The sequence below is a fragment of the Maylandia zebra genome, linkage group LG7 (assembly GCF_041146795.1).
Source record: "Maylandia zebra isolate NMK-2024a linkage group LG7, Mzebra_GT3a, whole genome shotgun sequence".
Lineage (NCBI taxonomy): Eukaryota > Metazoa > Chordata > Actinopteri > Cichliformes > Cichlidae > Maylandia > Maylandia zebra.
The window spans coordinates 47,288,457-47,316,301 of record NC_135173.1 but is presented as its reverse complement, the minus strand read 5'-3'; the positions used below and the strand labels follow the sequence as shown (position 1 = coordinate 47,316,301).

Sequence of the window (27,845 nt, the reverse complement as noted above, 5' to 3'; positions counted from 1 at the left end):
GTGAAGTCATATGCTTTCTCTTGCACCGCGACGGGCTCTGTTCCGCACACACAGCGCCCCCTGGTGTCCAAGGCTGCGCACCTTTTCGCCTCAGTACCAGCGCGGTACCTCAGATTGAGAACAACAAAAACATGTCCGAGAGGTTGAACCGTTACTAGCTAAAGCCGACTACTGTCACCGCAACAAGTCGTCACTTCGACGGACTGCTATATGATTCCCGTCGTGACAACGGCCGACAACCCAGAAAGATGGCACAGAAAGCACTGGGATCCATTGTTGGTCTTCTTTGCACCGGGACCTATCTTGTGCAGGTAAGCCTCCGCTCGAGCTCGCGGGGTCGGCGGATGCTTCAAGGCGAGGCCGCTGCTCGTGGGCTGGGTGAAGGCCGCTTTCTGTCGAACCTTTTTGTCTCCTCCACAAAGGAAACTGGGCACGGCTCGCGACTGTATTGCTGGGGATGACGTCAGTTAGTAAAAGTTTTTCGATAAAATTTCGACAGTAAATTGTTTTGAGGGTTGGTGAAGCTGGGGGAGCTTGAGAGAAATATTTAATTTTGTCTGTTTCTCAGTTTGGGTCGAGGTTGTAGAGATTAACATTAGCCGCTGCTAACTGATACCCGGCAAATGGACGTATTTATTCATAGTTGTTGATTTTAGCAGCACAGACGGGGCAGCCAGCCAGCCGCAGTTTGTGCCTGGCTTCCCTTACAGAGTCGCTATTTTAAATGTTGACCAAACAAACTGAAACGATTTGAACTTTTTAAAGCTTTTAAGCAATTTGCTGTGAATATATTTGTTAAGAAATGCTTTTCGGCCTAGTTTTTGATAGCCCAATGCCATTATTTTATTACAGTTTACCATGAAAATGAAAGCGAAATTAGACATAGCCAGACGTCTTACTGTCACAAACCAACCAGCCCACCCCCGAGTTTATTTTACATTTCTGGTGTTATCTGTATTATTTTGCTGTATTGCTTTTGTAAAGGTTTCTCTTATCATAATCTTATTTCTTCATGATAAACAGTTGTTGTCTTTATAGCCTCAGCTTTTCCTTATTTCTTATCTTAAATGCTTTGAATTGGTTACACTTTGTAACGTAAAGGAAAATGATAAGTACATAACGTATATTGTTATTACTTTACTATTACCACTATATCTGCTGCTCTTACAATGGCATTCAGAATAAAGGGGGTGCATTTAAGTGGCGTGTACTTTCAAATGTCTAAATATAGGTTACACGAAGGACAGAAAACTGGCACAGAAATGTGAGTGAGTCAGGTTAAACAGAAATCCTAGAAACAGGGCATTTGCTCAAGAGTTTGCTGTACATTTTCTTGTTAACTTGTGCAATTGATTGTTGACTGAAGCCTTTGCTTTGTTTACCTTTGTGTATTTAAGGGGAAGGAGTTCTGTTTTGGGGTAAACAATGAGCAGTACCGCTGTGAGATGGGGTACTGCTGTGGTGAAACAGAATGCTGCACTTACTACTATGAACTGTGGTGTAAGTATAATTACTATTTTCTGATTATTCATTCATTTCATCATTTAATTCAGATACATAGCACCATGTGTGATATATAGATAGATAAATAGATAGATAGATAAATATATGTATGTATAATTCTTCAGACTCTGCTTAACTTTTGGAGTTGGCTTTACTTTCGCTGTTAAATGTTTTAGTTTTCATGTAGTGTTGAAATGAACCTACGTGAACTGAGAAGTAAAAGTGAAATAAACCTGTGACTGAAAAAAAAAATGTCCTGATTTATTTTAAGTGCAGAAAGACAATGTTTAATTGTTGTGGATGTTTTAGGTGTGCTTTATATCGTAAATGTGGAGATGTTTAGAATCAGGCTGTGACTTTTGTCATACTGCAGCTTTAGTGCCTGTTCTTCTAGCAGGAACCTCACCTGAAAGGTCTCTTTTGGGTCCACTGAGGAAGACAAATAGCTAGTACCTACTCAGCACGATACAATGCAACTCGGTTTCGTTCGTTTTCCATTATGATTGAGTTTTCAGACTCTGGGACCACGGTGTTGGTTTATGAGTAGCCATTTGAAACCCAGCAATTTTGCTGGGTTTCAAAAATGGCGGTTTTGATTCATCAAGTCATGCCATTTACTATCCAGCTGACATGCAGTCTGACATGCAGTCTGTTGACATCACATTTTTGGATCGATTCAGATTGCTCAGAACCCTGGCTAAAAAAGAGCCTCATACCAGTTACTACCACCTAGTGGAAAACCCTAAAGACTGAATAGAGTTGAGTTGACTAGTGAAAAAGAGTTATACCGTAAGTACTCATTTTAGGGTAGCTCCCTAAAAATATTTAGGCAAAGCTCAGCGCTAACTGGTTAAACTCAGAAAAGAGACTCTTGTCAACTCTGTTTTTTCTTCTTAGACACCACCATCAGCAGTGATGAATCTTCCACCATGTATTTGAAGCTCTTGCAAAATTATTTCCTTCACCTCTGAAGTCCTACACTGCAGGAAAATAAACAAAAAAAAACTTTTAAAAAAACTCCAAAAGGCTTATGTGCTCCACATCCCCTCATTGGAGAAGTGACTTTTGAGTTTGTCCCTTCTCACAGGGTTCTGGTTGGTATGGACCTTAATCATCATGCTGAGCTGCTGTTGTGCCTATCGACACCGGAGGGTTAAAATGCGTCTTCAGCAGGAGCAGCGCCAGCGTGAGATCAGCCTCATGGCCTACCAAGGAGCCTCCAGCTCCTTTATTTCACCTCCACCTCTCAATTTAAGTGAGTAGTTTTCCTCCTCATGCTGAACATAGTCGTCTAGGTTTCTATGGTTTTGCAACCTGATGTTGTTTGTGAACCTCTAATTCATCCTTGAGCTGATATTTAGCTATTCTCAGAGTCATGAAAATCTGACAGGCTTCATATTTGCAGCTTCTCTGGGCACTGCTCAAAGCTCTGTATTCATAGGTGGTACATTGAACTCTGCTCTCTACCACAGAGGTCCACTAATATGTCCATGGGGCAGCAGCACATCTTGGAATCTTTATCCCTAAAACACAATACTCCATGTTCTCCCCTCCTCCTAACAGATTAAGCAGCTGCCTTTTTCTCAAAGTCATGATCTTAGAATTGGAGAAGGTGATCATGGTAATCTTGTTATACAAAGCGTGTATTACATAGTTATGGTCTGAAGCTGGCCGAGCCACAGCAGAGATGCCGCTCTAATGTCAGCGATCACTGGACCTCAGCTTGAACATGATATGTCCACTGATATCACAAATAGGAGCTGGATAAGGTGTACACTTACCAGAAGCCCACTCCAAACATGCTTGACTTTATATCAAGAATGTGAACACAACTCTAACTGTGTGCATACTTAGACAGTGACTCACTTGCACAGGGACCCTGGCAACATGTAGTGTAGTTGCTTTTCACTTCAGATAAGTGTCGGCACAATAAGAAACTATTTCTGTGTAAATTCATAGATTCGTGGGATCCACATTTATATAAGTTGAAAGCCTTAAAAAGGAGTCAGAGTGTGAATCCCAGTGTGTGCTTTCAGGGTTGTTAGTTTAGACCCAAAAGTGACTGAGAGTGAACTTTTTTCCTGTCTAATCAACAGTTTGATAGATTTGGTTTTGTAGCGAGTGTTTCCTGACAAGTTTATGATTACCAGTTAGCAGATTAAAGTTGAAGTTAGTTGATTATAATGATGGTTCAAAGCTGAAGCTTCTGTATCTGCTCATTTTCAGGATTTTGGAATGACTGCAAGCTTCCTGACTATGAAGAGGTAGTTGGCCACCCTCCGACACCTCCTCCTCCTTACTCTGAAAACCCTCCTGAGTGTATCCCTGTAGTCGTTCCACAAGTGAACCAGCCGGACGCTTCTTCTGTGCCACAACCCCTCGCCGAGGCTGAGCCGAGGGTGGACTCTCAGGCCTCCGGTTCGTCATCAGACCAGGAGGCGGTGTCGCTCCCAATCCAAGTACAGTGTGCGGCAGAGGAGAATGTAGAGGCGGCAGAGGAGGACGAGGAGCTTGTGACTCGGCGTCGGCACGTAACCGGCGACTCAGGGATTGAGGTGTGCGTTTGCCAGCTTGACGTAGACGAAGGCTCAGGGCTTGAGGAGGAAAGCGAAGAGGAGCAGCGTATGTGTAAGGTCGCCGGGAGGGACTGCTGCTCCGCCCCCCAACAGCAAACCTTAAGACAGAAGGAGCACGCCTCAGAGCTGCCTAGCCAGACTAGCACCAGCAATGGAGACCACGTGGTGTGATCCACAGCGTAACCAACCAGCCAACTGGTGCAGCTTCCACAACCACAGGGAGACCGTCTTGTGTTTTAATTCTCTAAACTAACTAACTTAGACATGACATCTAGGTGATGAAGATAATGATAAATAATCCGTAATAGCTCCAGATTAGGAAAAATTATTGTAATGTGTGGACAATTTTTTTTCTTTGCTTTTCTAATTGGGGAGCAAGCAATTATATGTTGTAGCCCCATTAGGTGTTTTTTATTTAGTACTAACCATGAGAAAGTTATTGGGTGGTTAGAAGACAGCAGTTGATTGTGAACCAGAATTGACGTCATTGTGACTGTCCTTTAGCCCTGCTGTCATATTTCAGGCCTTGGTCAAAACATCTCCAACCATCCTTCCTGTCTGACATTTCATCTCTGGTGGAGGCAATTATTCAGGAGCGTATCAACGCAGTCAGCTGCATTCCTCTCGTATCTGCCCCCCCAGCTACAACTAAGCAGAGGAAGCAGCAGCAAACATTTCGAAACTGTAGGATGAGACTGGATGAAATCAACAACAGATTATTTTTCATTTTCCCCAAAGCTCTGTGCGTGCAAGACTGCGGCCTCTGCTGTGAAATCCAGGGCACAGCTGCGTAGTGATGTCACGTCTGAGGTCATGATAACCAGCATCTGGTGTGAAGACTTTGGGACTCTCACTGGTGGAAGAGCAAAGAGTTTAGCTCATTCTTAGGATGCTGAATGGCACACGAACCCCCTTTTTAGACGACTTTCTCCTCACCCTTTGTGCAGTTTCCTCGGCCATGTCACCAACAGTCACCATGACATTTGGGATACTCAGCATTTCAGCGGTTTATGGATTGTGTACATGTAATCTCACTCTGGTTGTAGATTGCATTAAATCCATAGTAGTGATGCCACCAAACTTATTACTTAATAAAAAAGCCTTGCGGTGGCTCTGTATTGCCGTGCTCAGTACGTAGTTTGGATGTTCATATAAAAGAATGCGGTTTTCATTTCGTAGCCAGCTGTGCTTCAGTAAATGCCACAGGTGTCACTTTTAATTGCAACAAAGCTCCAAACAGGGGCTGCTGGAGTGCGTCGTAGTAGCGGTTGTAGTGCTTGGGTGTTTCAGTGCAGTAGGGAAACATTGAGATGTGTGTCTGTGTGTATATCTTTCAAAGTGCTGTGTTGCCTGGTTGAAAAGACTGAGGTGAGGTTACTATTAAAAGCACTGGTGTTTTGCATGAGGCATGGTTTATGTGTTTATATATGAGCTCATTTGTATCCTGGGAGGAGATGTGGATCTGTTTTGGGTTTCTGTCAGAAAGAAATCATCAGCTAAATCAAACATGCGGAGCTACCCGTCTGTGGCGACCCCCTTGTGAATAAGGGGATGGCCGAAAGTAGCGTTTTAGAATTTTCTAGTACTTGTGCTACTTGCTTTGCTTATTATTTTGTTGCAGTAATAATGACTGCACAGGTTTGAGCCCCGATGTTGGGGGAAAGAAAGGGACTGAGGTTTAACATTAACTGTCTGGATCTAATATTTTTGTGTTGTTTTGACCGTGTGAGCCATGTCGTGCTGATAGCTTGTTAGCTCAGGCTGTCTTGGCTCTCTATCTGGCCCCTGTAACTCTTGGCAGTGTGAGGGGATTTGCAGTGGTATTTTCCATTGGCAGCAGAGAGCCCGGTGCATTAGCAGGTTGAGATGGATGCAGGCTGTCCTCTGCAGTCAATTCGGTGTTGGTACAACAGCCAACTCTATTGTGACTGACTACATGCTGCTTGCGCCGCACACCGTGCAGTTTGTGTTTAGAACATAGCCAGTCAAACCGGTTGTAGTCAGATTTAGAAATTCTTGTCTTTGCAAGATGAGCAGTAACTGATAAGTTAGTAAATATTTCATTGAGAGTTTATTTTGGAACAACAGTGAATAACTTTTTGTCTGCTCTGATAGCACGTGTCCAAACGGACACAGTGTAGAGACTCAGGTCAGTCAGTCTGCTTCACACATGCACTCACCAAGTCCTGCTTCCATTTGGCCTTTATCACCAGTTAACATCGCGGTGCAGTACTCTCTGTTCTAGATGATTTCACCAAGGGTAACAATAGTTCACATGCACTCTGTCTGTCTGATGTTGCTTCACAATCTTCACATGTGTTTTGATTTTTCCTTTAAATACCATAGAGTTAGAAGACATTTCCATCTGGCAAAGCGGGGAACAAAGGCTAGCATTTCAAGCTTGCTGGTTATATTTATGCGGCTTCTTTATTTTCAGTGCTGAATGAACTCTGACAAGGACACATTTGAACTGAACTTTGTTGGCCCTGTTAGCAGAACACAACACTTGAGTTCTGTGCACAAATATGTAATTTTAGGCAGCTCTGTGGCTCATGAATCAGTTTTGTTATTTCCCCCCAGCTAGCAGCAGCATGTTCTGGTTGTGGCTGTGCATGCTAAAAAAAACGAAAACAAGTGGGCCACTGCGTCAGGCGTTTGAGAGCAGAATGAAAATATGTGAATGCACAGCTGCCTGAAATTTCATATTCATTTAAACGGGCGTCTTTAAACTTGCTGCGATGGCGTTATACAAGATTAGTTAGAGGTTCGCAGTCCGTGTGCTGTGCGGTCGAGCCGGTGCTTTAACATGAAGCCATACTAACACGACAGCGACCTTATCAGAGGAGCAGTCACACTGTGAGCATGGCTGCACACCCATTAGCATAAATGATAATAGACATTTTGTTTGCCAACACACCTCGAGCTGCCTTGGTGCATTTATACAGAGCAAATGTGATGATTAAGGAGCTGCACAGTAAAATATAAATTATAACCTCTTTGTGCGGAAGCAGATGTGATACTGCCTTATTAAAGTAGACTAATAGTCAGGGTTTTTTTTCCTGTGGTAACATTTGTTTTTGAAGCATGGTTGCTGTAGCTAGAATATACATTTCTGAGAAAAGTGTGCTTGTGTCTTAGAAAAGGATGTGGTGGGTAAACATTAAAAAGCCACAAGATTTGAACTGTTCTGTACAGCGTTGTTACTGGAGGGGCGGTTGTAGTGACTTTAAAATCTGTGTGTAGTTAGCTGTGGCACTGACGGAGTATGTTCAGACCATGTAGTTTGTGCTCAGTCTGTTTTAGCTTTTTTTTCTCCTCTCTTTGAGGTGGCTGTTGGTTTATTTAGTGAAATATACTTAGTTGAAAGCATGAGAAGAGTAGAAAATGTCCTCGTTCTTGTTTTCTATGGCTTGTTTTCCATATGAAGGACAAAAACTGACTCCAGAAGAGTTTTTTTGTTTGTTGCTAAGGTGGCTCTTTTCTTATTTGTATACATATTTAGGGTAATAACAGAGCAGGGCAGGTGGGTGGTGGGGGGTGGGGAATGAATAAGGGAATAGGGGTTTCTTCTGTGCAGGAGTGAACTGGAGGTTCATGGTTTTCCCCCATTGCCAAACAACTGCTATGCCTCCCTGGTTTTCACATGTTTACTGAGAGTAAGGGCTATATTGGTCAAGTCCACCCATTTCATCGAGCAATTCATCTGTTCTGCGTTGTTCTTTAAAAGCCACAGATGCCGAGATCCGCTACCTGAAAGCGGTCAGAAGCGAGTCGCGTGATCACCGTTTGGACTTGGCTGTCTCGTGATGTTGCGGTGGAGCTCGTATTTATCTAATAGCTGATTGTATACGACCACATATGTTTGTTTTATAGGCTTTAACTTTGCCTTCTTGTTTTGTCGACCTCAACAGAGATCCGTGATGCAGCGTAACCGACCGATCCCCACCCTCCCCACACACACTCCTCCGCCCCCCCCCAAAGCAGTGGCATGTTTTGCTCCGTCGGCCGTTTATGGGCTGCAACTCCACCAACCTCCACCAGGCTGCGTCTCGATAACAGAAAGTGTAGCCAACACTGTAGCTGCTCGTTTTATTCTCAGCTGCACTGCTCCTCAGCTTATCGACAGAGTAAACGTACCAAAGCCTTCACCATCCTCGCGCTTCACGGCTCATCACTGTTTCGTACTCTCAGGGTTACCTCTAGCGAGCAGCGCTGTAGTTTGAAATCGACACATTTTTCACCCACGAGTCTCATAAAGCCAAAGCAACTGTTTCGCTTTTATTACTGTCTTGATATTTCTTGTCTGCATCACGTATCTCTGTGAAACATACTGATCTAGGCTATGCAAAAACATGAACTTACTGTTATATGCTGCGACCCCTCCGCTCCTGTTTTACAGTCTCTCTGTCGTTTTGTTTGTGGGCACCAGTACAAGCAATATAACTCTCAGTACTTGTGGCACTGCACTATACTGTAATCTACTTCGGTTGGTCTGTGTTTTATCTATTTGTTTAAGAAAAACTGTTTAAAAAGAAAGAAAAATACTTGTAATGCTACTACAGTGATGTGGGGAGTGTCTATTGAGGGGCTTGAGTTAAAATGCCATTCTAGTTTTTAAATATATATATATATATATGAATATATACACCATTTCCCCTCTTATTGTTTTGGCTTTTTCTCTCTGCTTCCTTCAACCACTAACATTTCTGCTACAAACTTATGGATAAAACACGTTTAGTTGAGTATGCTGAAAGAGTTGATTATATTATTATTATTATTATTTAGTCTGTTTGACACTTTTCTGTCCCTCAACTTTTTATTCTCCATCTTCATGAAATTACAGGCTAAATATGTAAACATTGCCTTTAATCCCCAGTTAATACAGAACCACAGTTTTTTATCTATATCATACACATGAAAGACCTCAACATGGAACACAGTCAGCGTGGATCAGACCAGCCATTATTAGTAATACTTTGCTGAGCCCTCAACACTGTACTGAAAACATTTCAGTGTGATTGTGTCCATCAAACCTGTGAACTGTACTGTTTTTTTTTCTCAAACATAGATTATACCAAACAGATGAGAGGCACATGTCTTTGAGCTGTGTCATTTGTCTTTTCTGTTTTGTTTTGTTTTTTTGTTTTTTTTGCCAAAATGGGAATCATCCACTTTTGAGAGGGAAGGCATCTATTTAAAAAAAAAAGCAACTTGACTCTTTCTACATTGTTTTCCTAATAACTTAAAAAGAAAAGAAAAAAAAGCCAAAATAAGTAACATAGAAAAACAATAAGCACTGACTGACAGACAAAAAATGCTTTGGTTTTGTAAGAAGTCTGCTGTGTACTCTTTGGGTCATCATTTGTATTTTATTTTTTTAATAAAACAAACATTGGCGCACTGCTGATCGACTTTGAGTTTGTCCTTTTTGCAGAATCCCTTTTTCCTCGGGATCAAACAAACCTGAAAGGCTACAAAAGGTTCCCCGTCCCCTCTTGTACCCACATATTAATTTGGAGGATGATCACATGGTTGAGTTAATGCACCTCAGGCATTCAGTCTAAATTATTGATGGGTGTCATTTAGCTGTTAGGGTAACGCACAGCCAGCCTCAAACACTGTGAAACAGGGTTTAGCTGGCACACTTGTGACTCTTTAAAGTTAAAATAGTCAAACGAGTACCAACTGAAAGCTTTAACGATATATAAAGCTCATATTCACACATGATTGCTGAAATTATTGTAATCATGACTAAAGTCTGTTCCCAACCACAGGGTCGGCACACTGAAAATGCAAAAGTTACATATTTAATTCATACCGCAGAACAGGCAAGTATTCAACACAGTTTATGCATATTTTAACCAAATCATTTGTATAAGGGTGGTGTGAGTGTGTGTGTATGCTCTTCCTGTCTGATCCTCTGGCTGTATTTGCTTAGTGTATTGAATGGTATGTTGAAGTCCTCATTTGCATGCCTGTCTGTAGCATAAACTGTGCTGGTGTCTGTCCTGTTGCCATTTTTCTTCAGTCATTTATTTCCATTTTGACACCTTCAAGATCATTTTAAATGTTTCACAAAGTTTCTAAATGCTGAATTATATGTTCATGAATGAAACTGATTCATTGAAATGAATTCAGTTCACAAATTTGCAACCAAATTGACATCCCGGCATGTGCCAACAAACCCCAGTCACATTAAGGCATCAGACCTCCCCACTGATGTTATGATGTTCTATCATTTAGAACAGACTTTGAAATTATATATTAAATTATAGCTGAATCACTATGAATTAAAGCCAATACAGTTTCTATACCAGAGCTCTGAATTGGAAAGTAACCCATACCGTAGCAACTTGCCCTTCAAGTTTTTTGCATTGATCGGTGTCATGAGGAGGAATAAACTTAAACAGACATAAACTTTGACCCATCTCAGCGTCCTGGTGGTGTATAGCTCTATAGAGAAGGCAGATTGTAGCCAGTCACCTTTTTGGCAAAACTGATAACACGCTGCAGCCTTCCTTAGTCCCTGGCGTTTGTAGTGCATCTTCTGCTGTGCATTCTTGATGAGGAAGCTGATTTTTAGCTCCTGATTTAAATTCTGGCAGATGGTGGTTCCCAGGAAGTGGAAAGATTTCACTGTCAACTGGGCAGCGATATAGAGAGATGAAGTCTGTAGGCGCTGGTAGTAATCCACAATCACCTCCACTGTTTTGACAGCACTAAGCTCCAGGTTGTTGTATTTACAACAGATCACCATATTAAGCCTTAAGGGGAACCAGTGCTGACAGACGGAGAGCCCATCATATGTCTGGCAGTTTCACATGCTTCTGCCTCCTGTCAGGCAGGAAGTCAGCGATGCAGCTGCAGGAACATTCAACTGGGACGGCTTGTCCTGCATGATGGTGTTGGAAGTGGAAATAGTCCATGAAGTAACCTGGAAAGAGTTCCTGTAAAGTTCAGGTGCTGGAGAATAAAGTGCAGTGCCATGTTAACTGCATACTCATGGAGATCATCTACCAGCACGCTGGCTTTATAGGCAAACTACAGGGGGTCTGAGATGGGGTCAGGGAGATATGACAGCAAAAGGTCTGTAGTCATTAAGGTTTATGATCCTTGATTTTTAGATACCTGGAGAATATTGGTGTGTAAAGAAACCCTCCTACAGTCAGAAATAAAATAGAAAAAAAGGAAAAATGGGTTTTCTGTGCCCCAGCTACAGACATGTGTAAATAGTACGGTAAAAGGATGGGCTCTTTTATAGTGCTTTTTTACTCGAGCACTCCAAGCACTTTATACAACTTGCCTCATTCACATAAGAACTTTTTCTAGACCTAAGAGCTTTCTATCTAACATTCACACTTGATGACACACTCCACCTCCTGAGCCACCCCAAGCTTACCGCACCTGGTACTCCTAGGCAGTCTCCCATCAAAGTACAAACCAGGCCTAAATCTGGTTGGGGAGGTACAGCGAGTCATCTGCTAACACTGGAAAATTGTGCCGCGTCCCAAAGTATCCTTGGGTATCCTGCTATCTGATGCATCCACTGGAGTGTGAATGTTAGAAAGCTCTTAGAAAGCACTATACAAGAACCACTTCATTTATCATTTAGCTTCTGAGATTGGGCGTGTTCAGGGTGGCATAGCCGTAAACAATGACAATAGTAGGGCTCTATTCATAAATGTGTAAAAACCTTAAAATGCAGTGAGCCATCGTAACAGTGCTCACTACCCTCCATGACATTAAATACATCAAACAGTTCAGGACACAGAAGCAAGATAAAAACTCCTAAATTTATTGTAAATCCTAAGTCACTGACTGCATACATGAGGCACAGTTTCATAAAAAAACATTTAAAAAACATAAATAAGGTAGTGCGGTGGATAAAGTGGTTACAGCAGCGGTCCTCAACCCCCGGGCCTCGGAGTCGTTTGGTACCGGGCCGCGAGAGTTGAAGCTCAGGTGTGAAATGTGTGGTTTTCAGGGTTTTTATCGGTTTTCAGCGTTATTTTGTTATTGTTTTTATCGTTAACTCGGTTTTCCTGGGTCTTTTCACGTGTGTTATGAATAAATCTTTTTTTCGGTACCGGTACTAGTTTTATTTTGTTGTATTTATCCGCGACACCTTAAAGGCCGGTCCGTGAAAATATTCTCGGGCATAAACCGGTCCGTGGCGCAAAAAAGGTTGGGGACCGCTGGGTTACAGAAACAAATGAAGTTTCCAAAGACTGCACAATAAATAAAAAGCACCACCTAAGAGATATGATGACGTGTGGTGTAAATGAGAGGGTGGAGTCAGGAAGGGTGTGACGTGCTAAATAGAAAAAGAGAAGTGGCTGAAAGAACCATCTTCTTATAAAAGAAAACAAACATAAAATAGCAGTAGTGAAAATAAAAAAACATTTTTTTAAATGCGCACACAGACTAGGGTAAAGGTATGAAATATAAATAAACGTTGTGACAAAGCAACTGACTTAAATTGATAATTTCCCTGAAACACACCGATCGCTGCCATTGACACATGCTATGTGTAGCTAGAACGGCTAAAAGCTCACACATGATGTTAACAAAGCAGATCACAGACTAACCCACACAAACGCCATGCATGCTAAAACAACAATAAGAATAAAGAGCACATAATACAGCACAGTATAAACTGAGAGGCTTTTCTAATGCAAAGAAGCGGATCAGTGGCTTTTGCTAATTTGGTTAGCGCCTTGTACTGCAGGTAGTTAATGGACTTGCAAGCAGGAACACATCAGCTTACTTAAGTAGATTTCTTAAAGCTGCAAAATCAACATCAGTGATGTGAAAACCAGTGAAAAAAATATCCTCCAAATCCAGCAAACAGTACCAAAACACAAAAAAATAGCTGCTCATGAGAAGTCAGTGACGGTGTCGCACATCTGCTTTGTATCAGGTACAGAGGTGGAGATGGTAAGGCCGAGTTGGTGCGCGTCAACGGGGGGGGGGCGACGACAAAGTGTGAATTGAGATCCTCCTATTGGTTCATGGCTACTGATGGCAAAGTTGTAGTATGGCTTTTTGTGTAGCAGGGAATACATCCACTCCACTTCCTGTCAAACTGAGTTGTCCTCGGGATTTAAAAAAAACTAAACAAAAACAAACCAGTGCCAGCTGACAGCAGCGTCTCACTTTCAGTGCAGTTGTGTCCGCGGACCACGATAGCTTTTACAATCGCTGTCTGCTTTGTTGTTGTCCTCAGTAGAAGCGCTTGCGTCTGTTCTCGTTCCAGTGGCTGTACACCACCAGGCCGATAACGATGAGGAAGATGCACCCCAGCATGGAGAAGAGCACGGTGAAGAAAATGGCTATTCCGCTCATCCCCTCATCACTCTGACCCACTGAAAGAGAGCACAGCAGTGAGCGAAAAGCACACCCTCTGATGGAAACTCCACTAAGTGATGCGTGACTGTGTTATCTCACATCTGATGAGCTCCATGTTGTCTACACTGGGTATGGTTATTACGTCTTCTTCCTCCTCTTCTTCCTTTTTGCTCCGCAGCACCGTCAGTTGGTAGAGTTTCATAGAAATTATATCATGGTTATCTATTAAGTAAGAATCAGCAAATGGAAATGTGAAAAAGTTAAACAGAAACCCAGAGATTAGAAGCTAATATGGAGTTCTAGGAATCTTCTTGCACTATAATTCAGCTCAAGTGAAGCTGGCGTTGTGAATCGATGGTGAGATCATTATTTTCACGACTAAACTGCTGACTTAAAGGTTAAAATCCCAGCTCGCAGCGCTAAATATTCACAGCCCTGAGGCCATAATTTAGAGTTTTAATATCTGAGTAGAGTGTCCTGTTACACAAGGCCAGATAACGACAATAAACAGCATCTAGTTTCTTTTTTCTTCATATTTTTACGTTTCCTAATCTCATTTTTACTACAGTTTTACAAAATATACTCTTGTCTGCATGATGGTGGCGTGAGAACTGACAGGTCTGCTACTTGGTGTTAGACTGTGATGATCAAATGTTTCCCTAATTCTTTGCAGAAGTGGATTTTCACATTTAAACTTCTTCTTTTTCCAGCTGCTCCCTTTATAGTTCACCACAGCAGATCTGTCTCCATCTCTACCATCCTCTCCTCACACACCAACCCTCTGCATGTCGGCCTTCACTGCATCCGTTAACCTCCTCTGTGGTGTCTGTTTTTTTGTGTTTCCGTCTCTTTTTTGAATCCATTATTCTCAGAGTGTTCACTGAGTTTTTTCTGTCTGTCTCTCCCTATGTTTTTCCTTTATTAAATAAAGGCTCGATTTCACTTCATTCCATTGTTTCTGCGTCTTGCAGTTGGCTCAACGCCACACATGACCTCTAAAGCACACAACAACAGTTTTAAAAGATAAAGCTAAAACCAGCCATTGCATTACTCTGCACTTGTTTACCTGAGAGATCTCCAGTGATTGCTGAAGCGCCAAAATAATAGCCTTGTGGCAACCGCACGCCAGGTAGGTCCAGGCAGTCCCTCCATTCATGCTGCCCGTCGATATCTATCATCACCTGGGCGACACATTTCCATTTACTTCTAAGGTTCACCACTTAGAATGAACTTATATGATACAAGCTGCTTTTTCCTGCACGCCAAAATGATTTAAAGGCTGTGTCTCTCACCGTGAGCCTGCGGCGGACGTATCGGATGAAGAGGAAGCTATCGTGCTTGAGGTTGCGCACCATGGCGTTGCAGCCACCCAGCTCTGTGGGCCGGCCATCCCGCTCGTGGTCGTAGCTGATGGTGCCATTCCCCACCATTGCCAGGACGAAGGGGAAGATCCTCTTGTGGTCACAGGAGGAAAAGCAGAGAGGGAACAGGGCATTTTAGCAAGAGTGAATCCACATTAGTATGACTACAGTGACAGCAGCAAGCTGGGAAAAAGAAAAAGGGCTAAAGGAGAAGAAAAAATAATAAAATGGAGAACAATTAGGACATGCAGGCTCACTTCCTATTATGTGATTGTTTTGTGTAATTTCATAACATTTTATTAAGTATGACCCAGCTGTAACCACAAACAAACCACGGGGGGAGGGGAGAAAAAAGGTTAAACGAGAGTGGAGGCCGGATCATAGGGAGAGGGTCAGATGTTAAAAACACTGGTTACCTGTGTGCGAGGAGTGTATCTCTTCTTCTGCGCCTGTATCCAATTGTGTGCACAAAAGAAGAAAAATACAGCCCCTTTTACATAAACTGTTAATCCCACAGTGCACCCACACAGTAATCAGAACCACAGCAGCGCACCTCTATGTGTTTCTCCTCATTGGGGTATGTGTCCACAAAAACGCCCAAGCCGGTGAAGTTGTCCTTATTTCCAAAAACAGGCCCTGGAAAAGGATTTAAAGACAGTGCTGGTAACATATAAACACTAGTTCTTGTAGTTTATTTAGCACCATGGTTGGGTTTAAATTACATCCTGTAGTGCTTACCTTTCTGCATGCGTTCCTTCGTGTACCAAATGGCCAACCCGTCACCGTTCAGGTTCTTCTTTCCTTGCCCGTGAATTTTAAAGTGCACCTGCACCTCCCAGTCCTTCAGATGGCAGGGCTAAAACACAACAAGTCCAATAAGCTACAGAAGTATAAGTTAAAAGTCTTTGGTAGGCCTAGTACTGTTCCACAGTCTGGTTTCCTTTTGAGTAAATAATGTTTCACTGCCTGCTACATTTGATATAGAGCTTTATTAGGTGTAGGTGAGGTGACTGCATGGACAACACTTAAGGATGGGTTGAGGTCAAGCTAAGAGGAAAGGAAAATAGAAGCAGACTTCATCATTTTAGCGAGTCTACTAAGATTGAGGTAGCTGCATGAGGTTTTTAACCCAACCACAGTCACAAGCAGCAGACGGTGAGGATGTTTGTTTACCAGTGTGAGATAAAATCAGCAAGGTTAAAGTAAAGATGATAGTGGGCAAGCAGTCAAGCTTCTTACTGTAATGAACCACATCTAACCAATTCTTAAAACCAAATATTACCATCATATTGTGACTGAGCATAACAATGTCAAAAGCCCATTTTTTAAAGTCAAAACAGTTCCAGAACAAAACAACTTAAACTGAAAACGTAGTAAAGCCTCGCTCACTGAAGACAGGCTGTGGTTATCAGCCAGTTCGTGTCAGTGTACAGCAGCTCTTATCACGACCACACAGTCATTGCATGCATTTGTACAATAACTATAGGTCTAAACCTTCAATGTTTCTTGCAGCAACTACTGAAAGTGGAAGAAACATTTGTGCTTTACTATGGAGCAGGGGTGTGAAACATAAGGCCCACGGGTCAGAATTGGCCCAGCAATGACTCCAATCTGGCCCACTCTTTGGAAAATGTAAAGGAGGGCATACATTTAACTGTATTTTCGTAAATTTTACAGCTGATGAAAACTGCACCCAAAGTCTTTCATACTACACACAAGTAAGAGAAAAACAATTAAACAACAGAATAGACAACAGAAATTTATGTTTTTACAATGTCTTCACAATAAAATAATAATAGTAATACGTGAGAGCGGATGTTGAAATTACACTTCTTTTTCTTATAGCGAGATATAGCGATTTTTACTAGTCCGGCCCACTTAAGATCACAGTGCACTGTAGGTGGCCTCTGGTGTAAAATGAGTTTGACATCCCTGCTTTAGACAAATCTAGCAAAACATTTTCATGACTGGGTACTTTTGGATGCTCCCTTACTTCACCACAAAGTATGGATCTGCATATTGGCATGACAGTATGACAATCATTAGCTCTCACACATCTCTCATTTCTAACCCTAGTATATCTTGCTTATTTACCATGTAGTAATAATCAGGATTTACTGCAGGGCTGGGGTGTTAGCCTGCGTTGCTGTAGCTAAGTAAACCTTATAAACAGGAAACAGAGTGCACGAGTCTGTTTAACTTCATCAGGCAACACAGTGGAAATTACCCTGCAGGATTTCAAACTAACCCTCACCTCTCCATCTGCAGCTTGTGTCTCTGGCTCTTACTGTAAATGTAAATACAGAGGTAGCTCTACTCTTTTTTATTTGAACCTGCTGTTACAAGTACAGCTGAAACGACACAATATATTGCCAAAGGTATTGGGTCGTCTGTCTTCACACACATATGAACTTGGGTGACATCCCATTTTTAATCCATAGGGGTTTAATATGATTTCGGCCCAGCTGTTGCAGCTTTAACAGCCTTTACTCTTCTGTGAAGGTTTTCTACAAGGTTTAGGAGTGTTTATGGGAATTTCTGGTCATTCGTCCAGAAGCTCATTTGTGAGCTCAGACACTGATTTTTGCACAAGAAGGCCTGGCTCACAGTTCCCCCTCTAATTCACCCCAAAGGTCATCTACTGGGTTGAGGTCAGGACTCTGCGCAGGCCAGTCAAGTTCATCCAGACCACACTCGTTCGTCTTCATGGACCTCGCTTTATCCACTGGTGTGCAGTCACGTTCCCACAAAGCTGGGAGCATGATATAGTTCAAAATGGATTGGTATGATGAAGCATTAAGAGTTCCTTTCACTGGAAATAACTCCTGAAAAACAACCCCACACCATAATCGCCCCTCCACCAACCTTTATACCTGGCCCAATACAGTCCGACAATCACCGTTCTCCTGGAAACAGCCAAACCCAGAATCGGATTACCATCGGATTACCAGACTCCACTGTTCTGGAGTCCAGTGGCAGCGTGCTTTACACCACTGCATCCGACACTTAGCATCGAGTTAGATGATGAAAAGTGATTGTAACTTTTTTTTAAGCACCTAAAGCAGTTAAGTCAAGGAAATAACTCAGTCACCAGACTTGCTGCTCATGCAGTATACTGGGAGTATGCAAACGTGTACACAGTGCAGCCTTTACTCACAATGCGGCTCCATATCGCCCCCTGTCTGCTCTGCATGTCAGGTGTCAGGCGCACCTGCTCGGTGGTTACCATGGCATCGCCCATCAGCTCCCAGTGGGAGGAGCTTGAGGAGCCCACACCTGGTAAAACAATCAGCACCCATTATAATGACAGCAAAACACAGCTCACTGAGCCTGAGATCAAAGTGCTTTGTCAGTGAGTGGGAGGGGGACACGCGCATGAAAGATAAGAAAGCACAAAATATATACCGAGTATGTCACTATGACAATGCCACTAGACGAGTTGCGTGAGAAATAGAGTGATTTCATCTCAGAAAAGCGGCTAGTGCGTGCACGAGTTCATGAGTGAGTACATTATTCTGGAAATATCTGTCCTCGCCCCTCAGCCCGCGCCCCCTCCTGTACCACAGGTACCTTGGTAAGGCTTGGAAAGGGAATGCTCCCGCTTCAGGAACTCCTCCATTTCGTGGTCATCGTCGGCAAAACACAGGCTTAGAGTAACAACCAGAAAAGCGATTGTCCAGCGAAATTTCAAAGGCATTTTCTTCCCTTTGCATGTAAAACCGAGCAGTAATTTGGAGCCACTGTAGAGACTGCTGCTGCTGGCGGCGGCCATCGTTGCTCTAAACCCAGCCCACTGAACCGTCACCTTCACTCCCATTGGTCCGCTGGGTTGCATGGCTCGTGACCATTGCTCGGTTTAGCTGTCAATCAAAAGAAATGGTTTTGACACGCTATAGGACTATACAGTTGTTTTAAATAATTAACGGGATCGTATACTGTGGAAATATTATTCTGATCGTCACATTTAAGCTTCAAAGACTTCACTTCACAAGACTTCACAGCATTCGGGAGACCTTTATGCATTAAAGTGCTTACTTTGTGCATTATTTGACTGTAGAAATATATTTATTCATATTAGAAAAGGCCGAAAGCAAATCTGGATGAATTAGACAGCTCAACAAACACTGGAATATAATCCAGTGACGCTCTCTGGCAAACAATAACATTTCAGACTTCACCCAACATTATTACTGCCAATTCCCCACCCATACTGACAGATCTACTCTTCGGACCTGTTTTGTGTGTATCTGCTTCTGGTTGTGTTGGCCTGTCTCATATCAGGTTGCTTTTGTGTATTTTTATTTATTTATTTATTTTTTGCATGTGTCACTTGTTTACATGACTGATGGCACTCGCTCGTGTGTGTGGCTCAGATGTGTTTCACACCCCTGTCCATATTCAAACCTCTCTGCACTTTTCATAGCGGCTTTGTCATTTCAGATCACGCACTGGTTTATGAAGATGCCAAGTTGCACACTGTAGCAGGTTAGGAGCAGGGATACATAAATAATTGCATCAAAAATGAAGTATTAATGGATTTCTCAGGGTTTATGTATAAGACCACACCACATACATCACACATACATACACTTCTTTCATATTGATTTTTGATTTATTTATTCACTGAACTTTCTTTAGGTTAATATAAATCAACAAATAAATTATGGTGTGATTCAGTTACAGTGAATTAGATCCAACTGTATTCCCACTTTAAAGACTCAATAGTTATATAGAGTTTGACGTATATTTTACTCCAGAACATTTGTACTTTCAGTAAAAGTCTGTTTTTATAGACTCTACATATACTGTGGTGTTACAACTTATAGAACATAAATATAAAGTATAGGATACTATATTTTAGACAATTTAATGCTCCCATAAAGGTCCACAAAGACATCTGTATAAAGTATAGAATTTAGGATTCGATACTACTTCCACAGCTTTAAAAAGCTGATCATCAGTATTTCATCACAGCATTTGTGCACTGTTTATTGAAACAGCTCTTTAATATTGTTCTTGCTAGTCTCTTTATGAACACTATTAAGACTGGAAAATAAGCAAATATAGAAAAATATCTAACTAAATTTTTAAAAATGTAAAGAAAATTGTAAAAGAAATATTCTAGCAGTGACAACAGACAGATGTGTGGCATTTCCCTGTAATCTGCAAGCCCAAGGCAGGAGACCTGAGTGATGGACAGACATAACAACATAGCTAATCTTCTGGCTACACAGAGACGACCACAAAGCATAAAAACATAGCACACCCAGCATGCAGCAGCTACAAGTTAGCACAAAAAAATAAGGAAATTTGTGTGTGATCGATTATTTATTTGTTGTGACGATGCTTTTTGGCAATAACTCTTATACTGTTTAACAGTCTGTTTTTTCCTCTTAAATGATGCCACATTTGTCGCATCAGAAATTGGGCACAACCTGTTCCAACTTCTCTCCTCTGGGAGGCGCTGCAGAGTACACCAAAACAAGCAGCTTCAAGTACAGTTTCTTTCCACAGGCTGTGACTCTGATGAACATTTAGAACAGTCATTTAGTGTGAGTGACTGTGTTTTTATACCAAATTATTTGCTATTTATTGGCTGACAATTACAAGTCGTGGAGACATTTTTCAAACCAATCCTTTACAAAAAGAAGCAATAAAACACTATGAAAACACCTCACCAAACATAAAATTATATAATTGTAAAATTGTGCACAAAGTATCAAAGTAAAAATATTATTCTGCAGAAAAATGTCCTCTATCAATGTTTTTAAATTAGCTTTTTAAAAATAATTTATATTATGTTTAATGTTCAGCATTAGACCAGCGTGTGACATGGTTAACAGTCATCTACAGGGGTGATTAAGGAGGAGAGAGAGCAAATAAATCTGTTTAACATCTGATCTTTGGGTTTTTGTTCAGTAATCAGCGTGACCTGTGTATAAACGCATAAAAGAGATAACGTTGGTGTTTCCGTCATGTAGTAACTGCTGGCTTTAACTGTACAAAGGTTGTTCGACACTATGAAACACATACAGACTTCATGATGTTCGGCTAATATTTTTATTGTGAATATTAATCATGAGGGTAAACGGCCCTGTACACCACGGAGCGAGGTCAGCATATCCACGATATCCTCAGCTCCATGAGTTAACACAGAGTTTCCCAGCTGACTATCTAACTGCCAACTATTCCAGAGACGTGAAAATATACAGCATAAAGAAAAGTGTAAGAGACTCAGCAGCAGATTAGAATAACAGTTATACATTTAATAAATCACCAAATGAATCCAAGAAACGAGCAAACCTGTTCCGACAATTTGAGTTTGTATTCCCTCAGCTGCAGACTCGCTGCTGTTTAAATGTTTGAAAAGAAAGATTAGATATAAAAAACGTCAAACATAGACTCAGTCTGCCTTCACATTTGATATGAGGCCAGCACGTATAGTGGCTGTGTCCTGTTTTAAGATCATACATGTAAAATTGTTGTCTGACCTCCGTCGATCCAGCCACTCAGAGTCCGTGGTTACCATGGTTACTGCATAAGCAGCTATAATGTTAACAGCTGGCACTGAGAAAACCTACCGGCAGCATGGGTGTTTGTGTTTTTCATTGCAAAAGAACTGTCTGAATGGTTAACTGAAGTTAACTTGGATAAATTATAGTTAAGGAGTATCACAGATAACGCCTACGTGAGCTGTGTGACTGTTCACCACTACACTGAAATCAGCAGGCTATTACTGAAATACACGTGCTATATCATAAACTATGATATAAATAGGGAGGTCCTATTAACATGTTTAGTTTTAAAGGACACCTTCCTGCCTTTAGTCTCCTTCATGAGCAGTATTAGTTTTCTTCTAACATCCAGAAGTCTGCACGATGTGTTTCATAGTTTGTAACAAGCCTTTGACAGGTAAACATAACATGACCGAAAAAGCAAAAAAAAAAAAAAAAGAGAGAGAGAGTGTTGACATAAGAGAAAATGCTCTCAATTATGGAGACAGGCAAATGGTTCATTTATGTTTGATGCGTGTTTATTCCTCCCTAATCGTCGGTGAAGTTTGCCATGCACGTCAGATTTTCCTGCGCATTTTTATACCTCTGCCAACAGAGAGAGAAAAAAAATCACATTCTAACAGACAGCTGGTGCTTAGAATACAGTTGAATAACTATTAAAAAACAGATGATATAATATTTCTGTCCAGGTTGCAGACTTCATGATGAGCATGCTGTTGCAAACTCTGCTCCTCTTGGTGGAAATGCGCCTTCTCTTTCCTCTTTGTATAAAAACATTTTAAAAGTCAGTTTAATCTCAAAATTCACTGTTAAATCCAAAACACACCAGATAAAGAAAAGCGAATAGTTCAGTCTAACACATGTGCCAGTGAACCATTAAACGTCTGTGAAACTATGCAGTTATGAAACGTAACTTTAACCTCAGCCAAACCGATTTGCTCAGTTGTAAATAAAACAGCGAAGTAAACGTGACCCGACAGACAGAACCTGAGTGAATGAAGTCCAGCGTTTAACCACTGAGAGCTAAAACTCAGCTGAGGTTTCAAAGCTGTGTGCCGGTGATTGGACATCAGCCGCTGATGAAGCTGTTTCGCCTATAAAGTGCTCTGTAAGGAAACGAGCTCCAGCAGCTCTGCGCTCGGGGAAAACACTATATTTACTTATCTTGTGCAGAAAAATGCGCTGACATTGCTTTATATCGAGCACCGGCTGCCCAGTTAAACTGTGACAATCACCAGGAAACGTAGGCGTGTTTCTTGAATTAGCAGCAGGTGTTAAACAGCTGACAGATGAGGAGGAGGATGCATGCAGGTAAACTGAGGGTCTGTTGAGCTGATCGCTGGTTTCGTGAGAAAAATGTCAGCTCGTTCTTTATGTTACAGAAGCACAGAGACACAAGACCAGGCGGAAAGAGACGATCGTTCGGTGAAAATGAGAATCTGCGAATGCAACATGTGGAACACGGAGAGTGGAATATGTAAACAAACCGGTTAACGTACCCCCTCGGCGCACTCTGCATGCTAATTGTTAGCAGAGCTAGTGAAATCTCTGAAAACATCTGAGCACTTTTGCAAACATGTTCTATGTTGACAACCTGACCAGACATATGGCGCGACATTCGCGGCTAAAACACTGTTAAAAGTGTAGCTGGTGACAGAAAAACGGGGTATTTTAAAACTACACCACCACCATTGCTGCCTGTGATTTGATCTGCATTCTGGGATACCTGGCTGCCCCAAGTCTACACAAGCAATCGATTTTCTAGGATCGACCTGTTTTGACTTACTTTGCACGGCAACCAATCAAATGTTAGAGAAGCTGCATGGGCAGCGTTAACCCCGCCCCCTGAGTTTGATGGGTGAGGCTGACAGATAAAATTATTTCAAGATGAGAGCCAGGCGTCAGGACTGCCAAAATGAAATAAATAAATATATCATTAAATAATTAATTAAATGTGTCAATAATTAATTAAATGTGTCAATAATTAATTAAAATGTGAAATACATAAATAATTAATTAAATGTGTCAATAATTAATTAATTACACGTGTCATAACTATTTATTTAATTAATTAATTCCAATTTTAATTAATTATTGCCGCATTTAATTAATTATTTAATGGTGTATTTAATTAATTCATTATGGCAGTCCTGGCGTTCCATACCCAAAGGGTCTAAACTCACCAATGGGTTTTTCTATGGTAACTATGTTGTCATTATGACATCCAGCCATTCAGCTTCTTTCCCCCTCTGATTTTTACACCAGTCCAAAACCTAGATAAAGGTTAGCCAACTGAACAAACCAGACAAAAATAATACATTTATTTTTCTTCAATGTTTCTTATTTGAGTGAGCTTAACAAAGGATTTTTGGTATCTGTTTGTTGTTTATGTGTGTATGCTTTTTTAGGGGGCTGGAATAACAACCCCTCACCAGGCCAGTTCAAGGCCACTTTCAAATGTCTCATTGTGCGGTGTGGTGTGCTACTACGGCGGTCCCCAACCTCCGGGCTTCGGACCGGTACCGGCCCGCGAGAGTTGAGGCTCAGGTCCGAAATGTGTGGTTTTCAGGGTTTTTATCGGTTTTCAGCGTTATTTTGTCATCGTTTTTATCGTTAACTCGGTTTTCCTGGGTCTTTTCACGTGTGTTATGAATAAATCTTCTTTTTTTTGGTACCAGTACTAGTTTTATTTTGTTGTATTTATCCGCGACACCTTAAAGGCCGGTCCGTGAAAATATTGTCGGGCATAAACCGGTCCGTGGCGCAAAAAAGGTTGGGGACCGCTGTGCTACTAAACACATCAGGAAATGTGGCAACACAGGATGAGACTGTGGCTACGTCCACACGTACACGGGTATTTTTGAAAACAGAGATTTTCAGTTTTCGTTTTAAAAAAGTAATCCCATCCACACGTAAACGCAGAAATGAAGGAAAACGCTGCTAGGAACATGCCAAAGCAACAGGTGGCGATATATTCCTAACCGTGCAGAAATGTTGGCCAATCAGAAGTCTAGAAGCCTCGGTGGGAAATAGTAAATAAAGATGGGGCATAGAAGCAGAACCGAGTCGTATGTGAGGAGGGACAGTAACTGTGTGTGTATATGTAAGCCTTTAAGCACTGCAGAGAGTACAATTAACAGTAACAGTATTGTAGAAATTAATTTCACCGAAACAATAACGTGGCGCACAGTGTCACGTCAAAAAAGGTGCACACCTTTGACGCTGCGTTTTCTGCATTTTCTCAGTTTTTCTCGTCCACACGTAAATGCAAAAACTGAGTTTTCAAAAATATCCACCCTGGCAGGAGTTTTTAAAAATCTCCGTTTTCAGTGACCGAAAACGCGGTTTACGTGTGGGCGAAAGGTGCAAACGCATAGAAAAATCTGCGTTTTCAAAAATACCCGGGTACGTGTGGACGTAGCCTGTGTCCCTGTCTGCTTCTGAGCTGTCCCTTTCTCCAGCTGGAGAAGAAAATGGGGAACTTCCATTCCTGAAACTATGTGTGACCATAGCTATCTACCAACCCACTTGGGTGTCCTTGTTTATGTTACGGGGGTAGAAGTAGTTTTAATATTATATTCTGTATTTTACTGTTTTGGTGTTATAGTATGGTTTTATGCATGTTTATATATATTTTGCATGCTTTTATTTTTAAGGGTTTTTTTCTTCCTACCCACACCATAATCAAAGCAATTCTCCACACCTGTTCACAATGCATAAAAGATGGGAGGTGAGGGCAGTCAAGAAGAGTCACAGAGCATGGGCAGTTGGGAGAGGAGTGACAGAGTATGCACAAAAGTGGCACAGTATGCACAAAAGTGGCACAAGCATGAATACTGCAGCTTTGGCAAATGTCCAGCTGGGATAACCACATTTACTCAGGGCCTTCTTGATGTGATGTTCTTCTGCTTCCCTGGCCGGTGTGTCTGTGGGGATGGTGTTTGCTCTGTGTTGTAGCGTCCTGATGACACCCAATTTATGCTCCAGTGGATGCAGTGTTGCCAACTCCTCAGTAAGGAAAATCGCTATTGGCTGTCCTAAAAGTCGCTAGAAGTCGCTAAATGACGTCATCGCCTAATTTGCATAATTGGTCATGCTAATCTAATTGTAACCTATGTTGTTGGAGAGAGAAATAACATCGTGGAAGAGACATAAAGTGAGTATAAAACGTCCTAAATGCATTTAGAGTTTATTTAGAACTACAAATTAAATTTCTTTTAGCAATTATTGTTTTTTTTTAATGTCACAATTCCAACCCTGCTCCTTTATCCGGGCTTGGACCGGCAAAAGTGACCCGAAATAGGCCCTCTGGTGGAGTTACTTTGTGTGTGTGTGTTTATAAGTAGTTTTAAACCTTGTGATCCACAAAACAGCATAAGAGTAAAAGAGTAAAAGAACTGACTGCGTTACAGCACCCGCTGCTTGTTGAGAGTAAAAGCGATAGGTGCTTTCACGTCTTTTTTTAGCGACTTTTTTTTAGAAAAAAAGTCGCTAAGGGGTCTGAAAACTCGTTAAATATAGCAAGACTGAGTGGATGATGAGAGTCAAACCTTAAATACTGATCCTATGCATAGGTTTCCAGTACGCATCAGCCTCCGGTACACTTAAGTTGTGATAGTTTCAGTCATTATGCAAATGTACTGTTTATAAGATCTGGGAAACCTGCAGTCAGCTGAGACTGAAGAAGTCACTTGGATCAGTGACAAAACGTTTCTCCCACAAAACGCTACGTCCAGATGAACAGAATTAACTTTGGGGAATTTCCTTGCCTGGATGATTGAGACAAATGTTATCTGCTACTCTTGAGTTTTGTATTTCTTGGGTGCATTGACCCCTTTATTTTATTCTTTTAGCTGCTCTCCATCCGATGGAAAAAAGACCTCCCTCTTCCTTCTCCTTTGGCCTCATTACATTTACATTTCAGGTTTTGTCATTGTCGTTTGGTGACTGATGCTGTACCTGCATCATTTGATTGGGTTATGACTTGTTCACACCAAACACAAATGAGGGCTGATGATTCCTTCTGTAGTAGTGATGTGTCGGTCGCAAACGAAATGGCTCTTAGAGCCGGGTCTTTGACATGAACGACGCGAGCCGGCTCCTTATCGCAAGCCATGGGTTGTTGTTTTTTTTCCTTTCTCTCACCCAGGGGCGGAGCGTGGGGGTGGCTTACTGGGCTTAAGCCCGGGTTGTTTTGTCAGAAGCCCGGGGTATTTTGGAGTGTAATTTTTTCATAGTTAGATGCCTGGCTGACAACTGTATAAAACAAAAAGTACACACAATATTCGAAGCACATAGTGCACACTGTGGGAATTTACGACTGTGCGTGAATCCCCCCCTGATATTGGTATGATCCGAGCTCAGGCACTAATCAACTGAGCGAGAGGGTGGGGCAGCTGCTGCCTGTGAGTGCACTGTTGGAGAAACGGAGCCAGCCATACTAAGGAGAGCTTAAGTTTGACCAGGTACCAAAGCAAATCATTCGTACCGTAAAAATAATGTGAATATGACGGTGTATCACGAAAGATTGATATCAAACTGATCACTTGACCAATATTACGTTACTTGCTCTTCAAGTGAATCAACAAATGGCGAAATGAAAAGCCGAACAAATGCTATTTTTTTAGAGAGTCTTAGCTTACGTGTGTTTATTTCATATTTTCAGTTCTTACCCTCCCCGACTAATTCGGTTTCAGTTATGTACTGAAATATAAGAATGGACATTAGAGGGTTCTTTCAAAGAAAAAACTCAGGTAAATGTTATTTTATATATTATGCTTTGTATGTTGTTCAGTATATTTCTATGCAAAACAAGAGGGATTTCAGTACACAGCAGGATATTCACATTTGTAACCAGATATTTACATACACTTTAGGGAGAAAACATAAAACATTTTTACTGTACAACATCAATTTAGAGTAAACTTTTGTTTTAGATAAATATTGAAATATATTCTGAATTAGTTAAACGTCAGAATAAAGAGAGAGAGATCGGTCTATTTATTATCACTTTCATCAAATTTAGGAGTACATGTACACTAAGTTTATTGTTAAATAATAAGAAAACTCCAGATGATTCCATTCTGAGCTGAAGAAGCTTCTGATAGGTTAGTACAGTCCATGTGAGTAAACTGGTGGCACACCTGTGGATGCATATAAGGCAAAAGAGCCTGTTTCTTTGAAATGGGAAAATCAAGAGATGTCAACCAAAACACCAGGAAAAGAATTGTGGAGCTCCATAAGTGTGGCTCAAGTTTGAATACAATTTGGGTGTCATTTGCAATTAAGAAATACAGATAGTTTCTGTCAGGAATCGCTGTGCGGCAGGCAGGAGTTGGACCCAAAATGCAGGACTCACAGACTCGGGGAGGTGAACTCAAAACACAGCTTTATTTGCTGGGAGAACAAACATACAAACTAGACTAAACTGGGAAACCATAAACTAAGAACTCACAGGGAGATCCACACACAGCATGAGGGACGACGTCACGCCGAACAGAGGGAGACGCAGACAGAAATACACAGAGGGTAAACGAGGAAAG

The 27,845-nt window shown here is 41.6% G+C and overlaps 2 protein-coding genes across 3 annotated transcripts; one reads left to right on the top strand and one right to left on the bottom strand.

Annotated features, from left to right (window-relative positions):
* The first annotated feature begins 54 nt into the window (after positions 1–54).
* On the top strand, positions 55–9,484 carry wbp1 (WW domain binding protein 1). Its single transcript, XM_004538042.5, has 4 exons — positions 55–311; positions 1,398–1,500; positions 2,591–2,758; positions 3,730–9,484. Exons 1-4 carry the CDS (start codon positions 249–251, stop codon positions 4,248–4,250), a joined length of 855 nt encoding a protein of 284 aa, XP_004538099.1. The 5' UTR covers positions 55–248; the 3' UTR covers positions 4,251–9,484.
* A 2,369-nt stretch (positions 9,485–11,853) lies between these two features.
* lman2la (lectin, mannose-binding 2-like a) lies at positions 11,854–18,559 on the bottom strand. 2 transcript variants are annotated; one of them, XM_004538043.5, is made up of 9 exons: positions 18,359–18,559; positions 17,946–18,064; positions 15,527–15,644; positions 15,342–15,424; positions 15,205–15,237; positions 14,720–14,881; positions 14,494–14,608; positions 13,527–13,649; positions 11,854–13,444 (listed from the first exon to the last, which is right to left on the bottom strand). In XM_004538043.5, exons 1-9 carry the CDS (start codon positions 18,483–18,485, stop codon positions 13,302–13,304), a joined length of 1,023 nt encoding a protein of 340 aa, XP_004538100.1. In that variant the 5' UTR covers positions 18,486–18,559; the 3' UTR covers positions 11,854–13,301. The 2 variants fall into 2 exon arrangements, with proteins under 2 accessions (XP_004538100.1, XP_004538101.1); XM_004538044.5 differs by lacking the exon at positions 15,205–15,237.
* Positions 18,560–27,845: the final 9,286 nt, after the last annotated feature.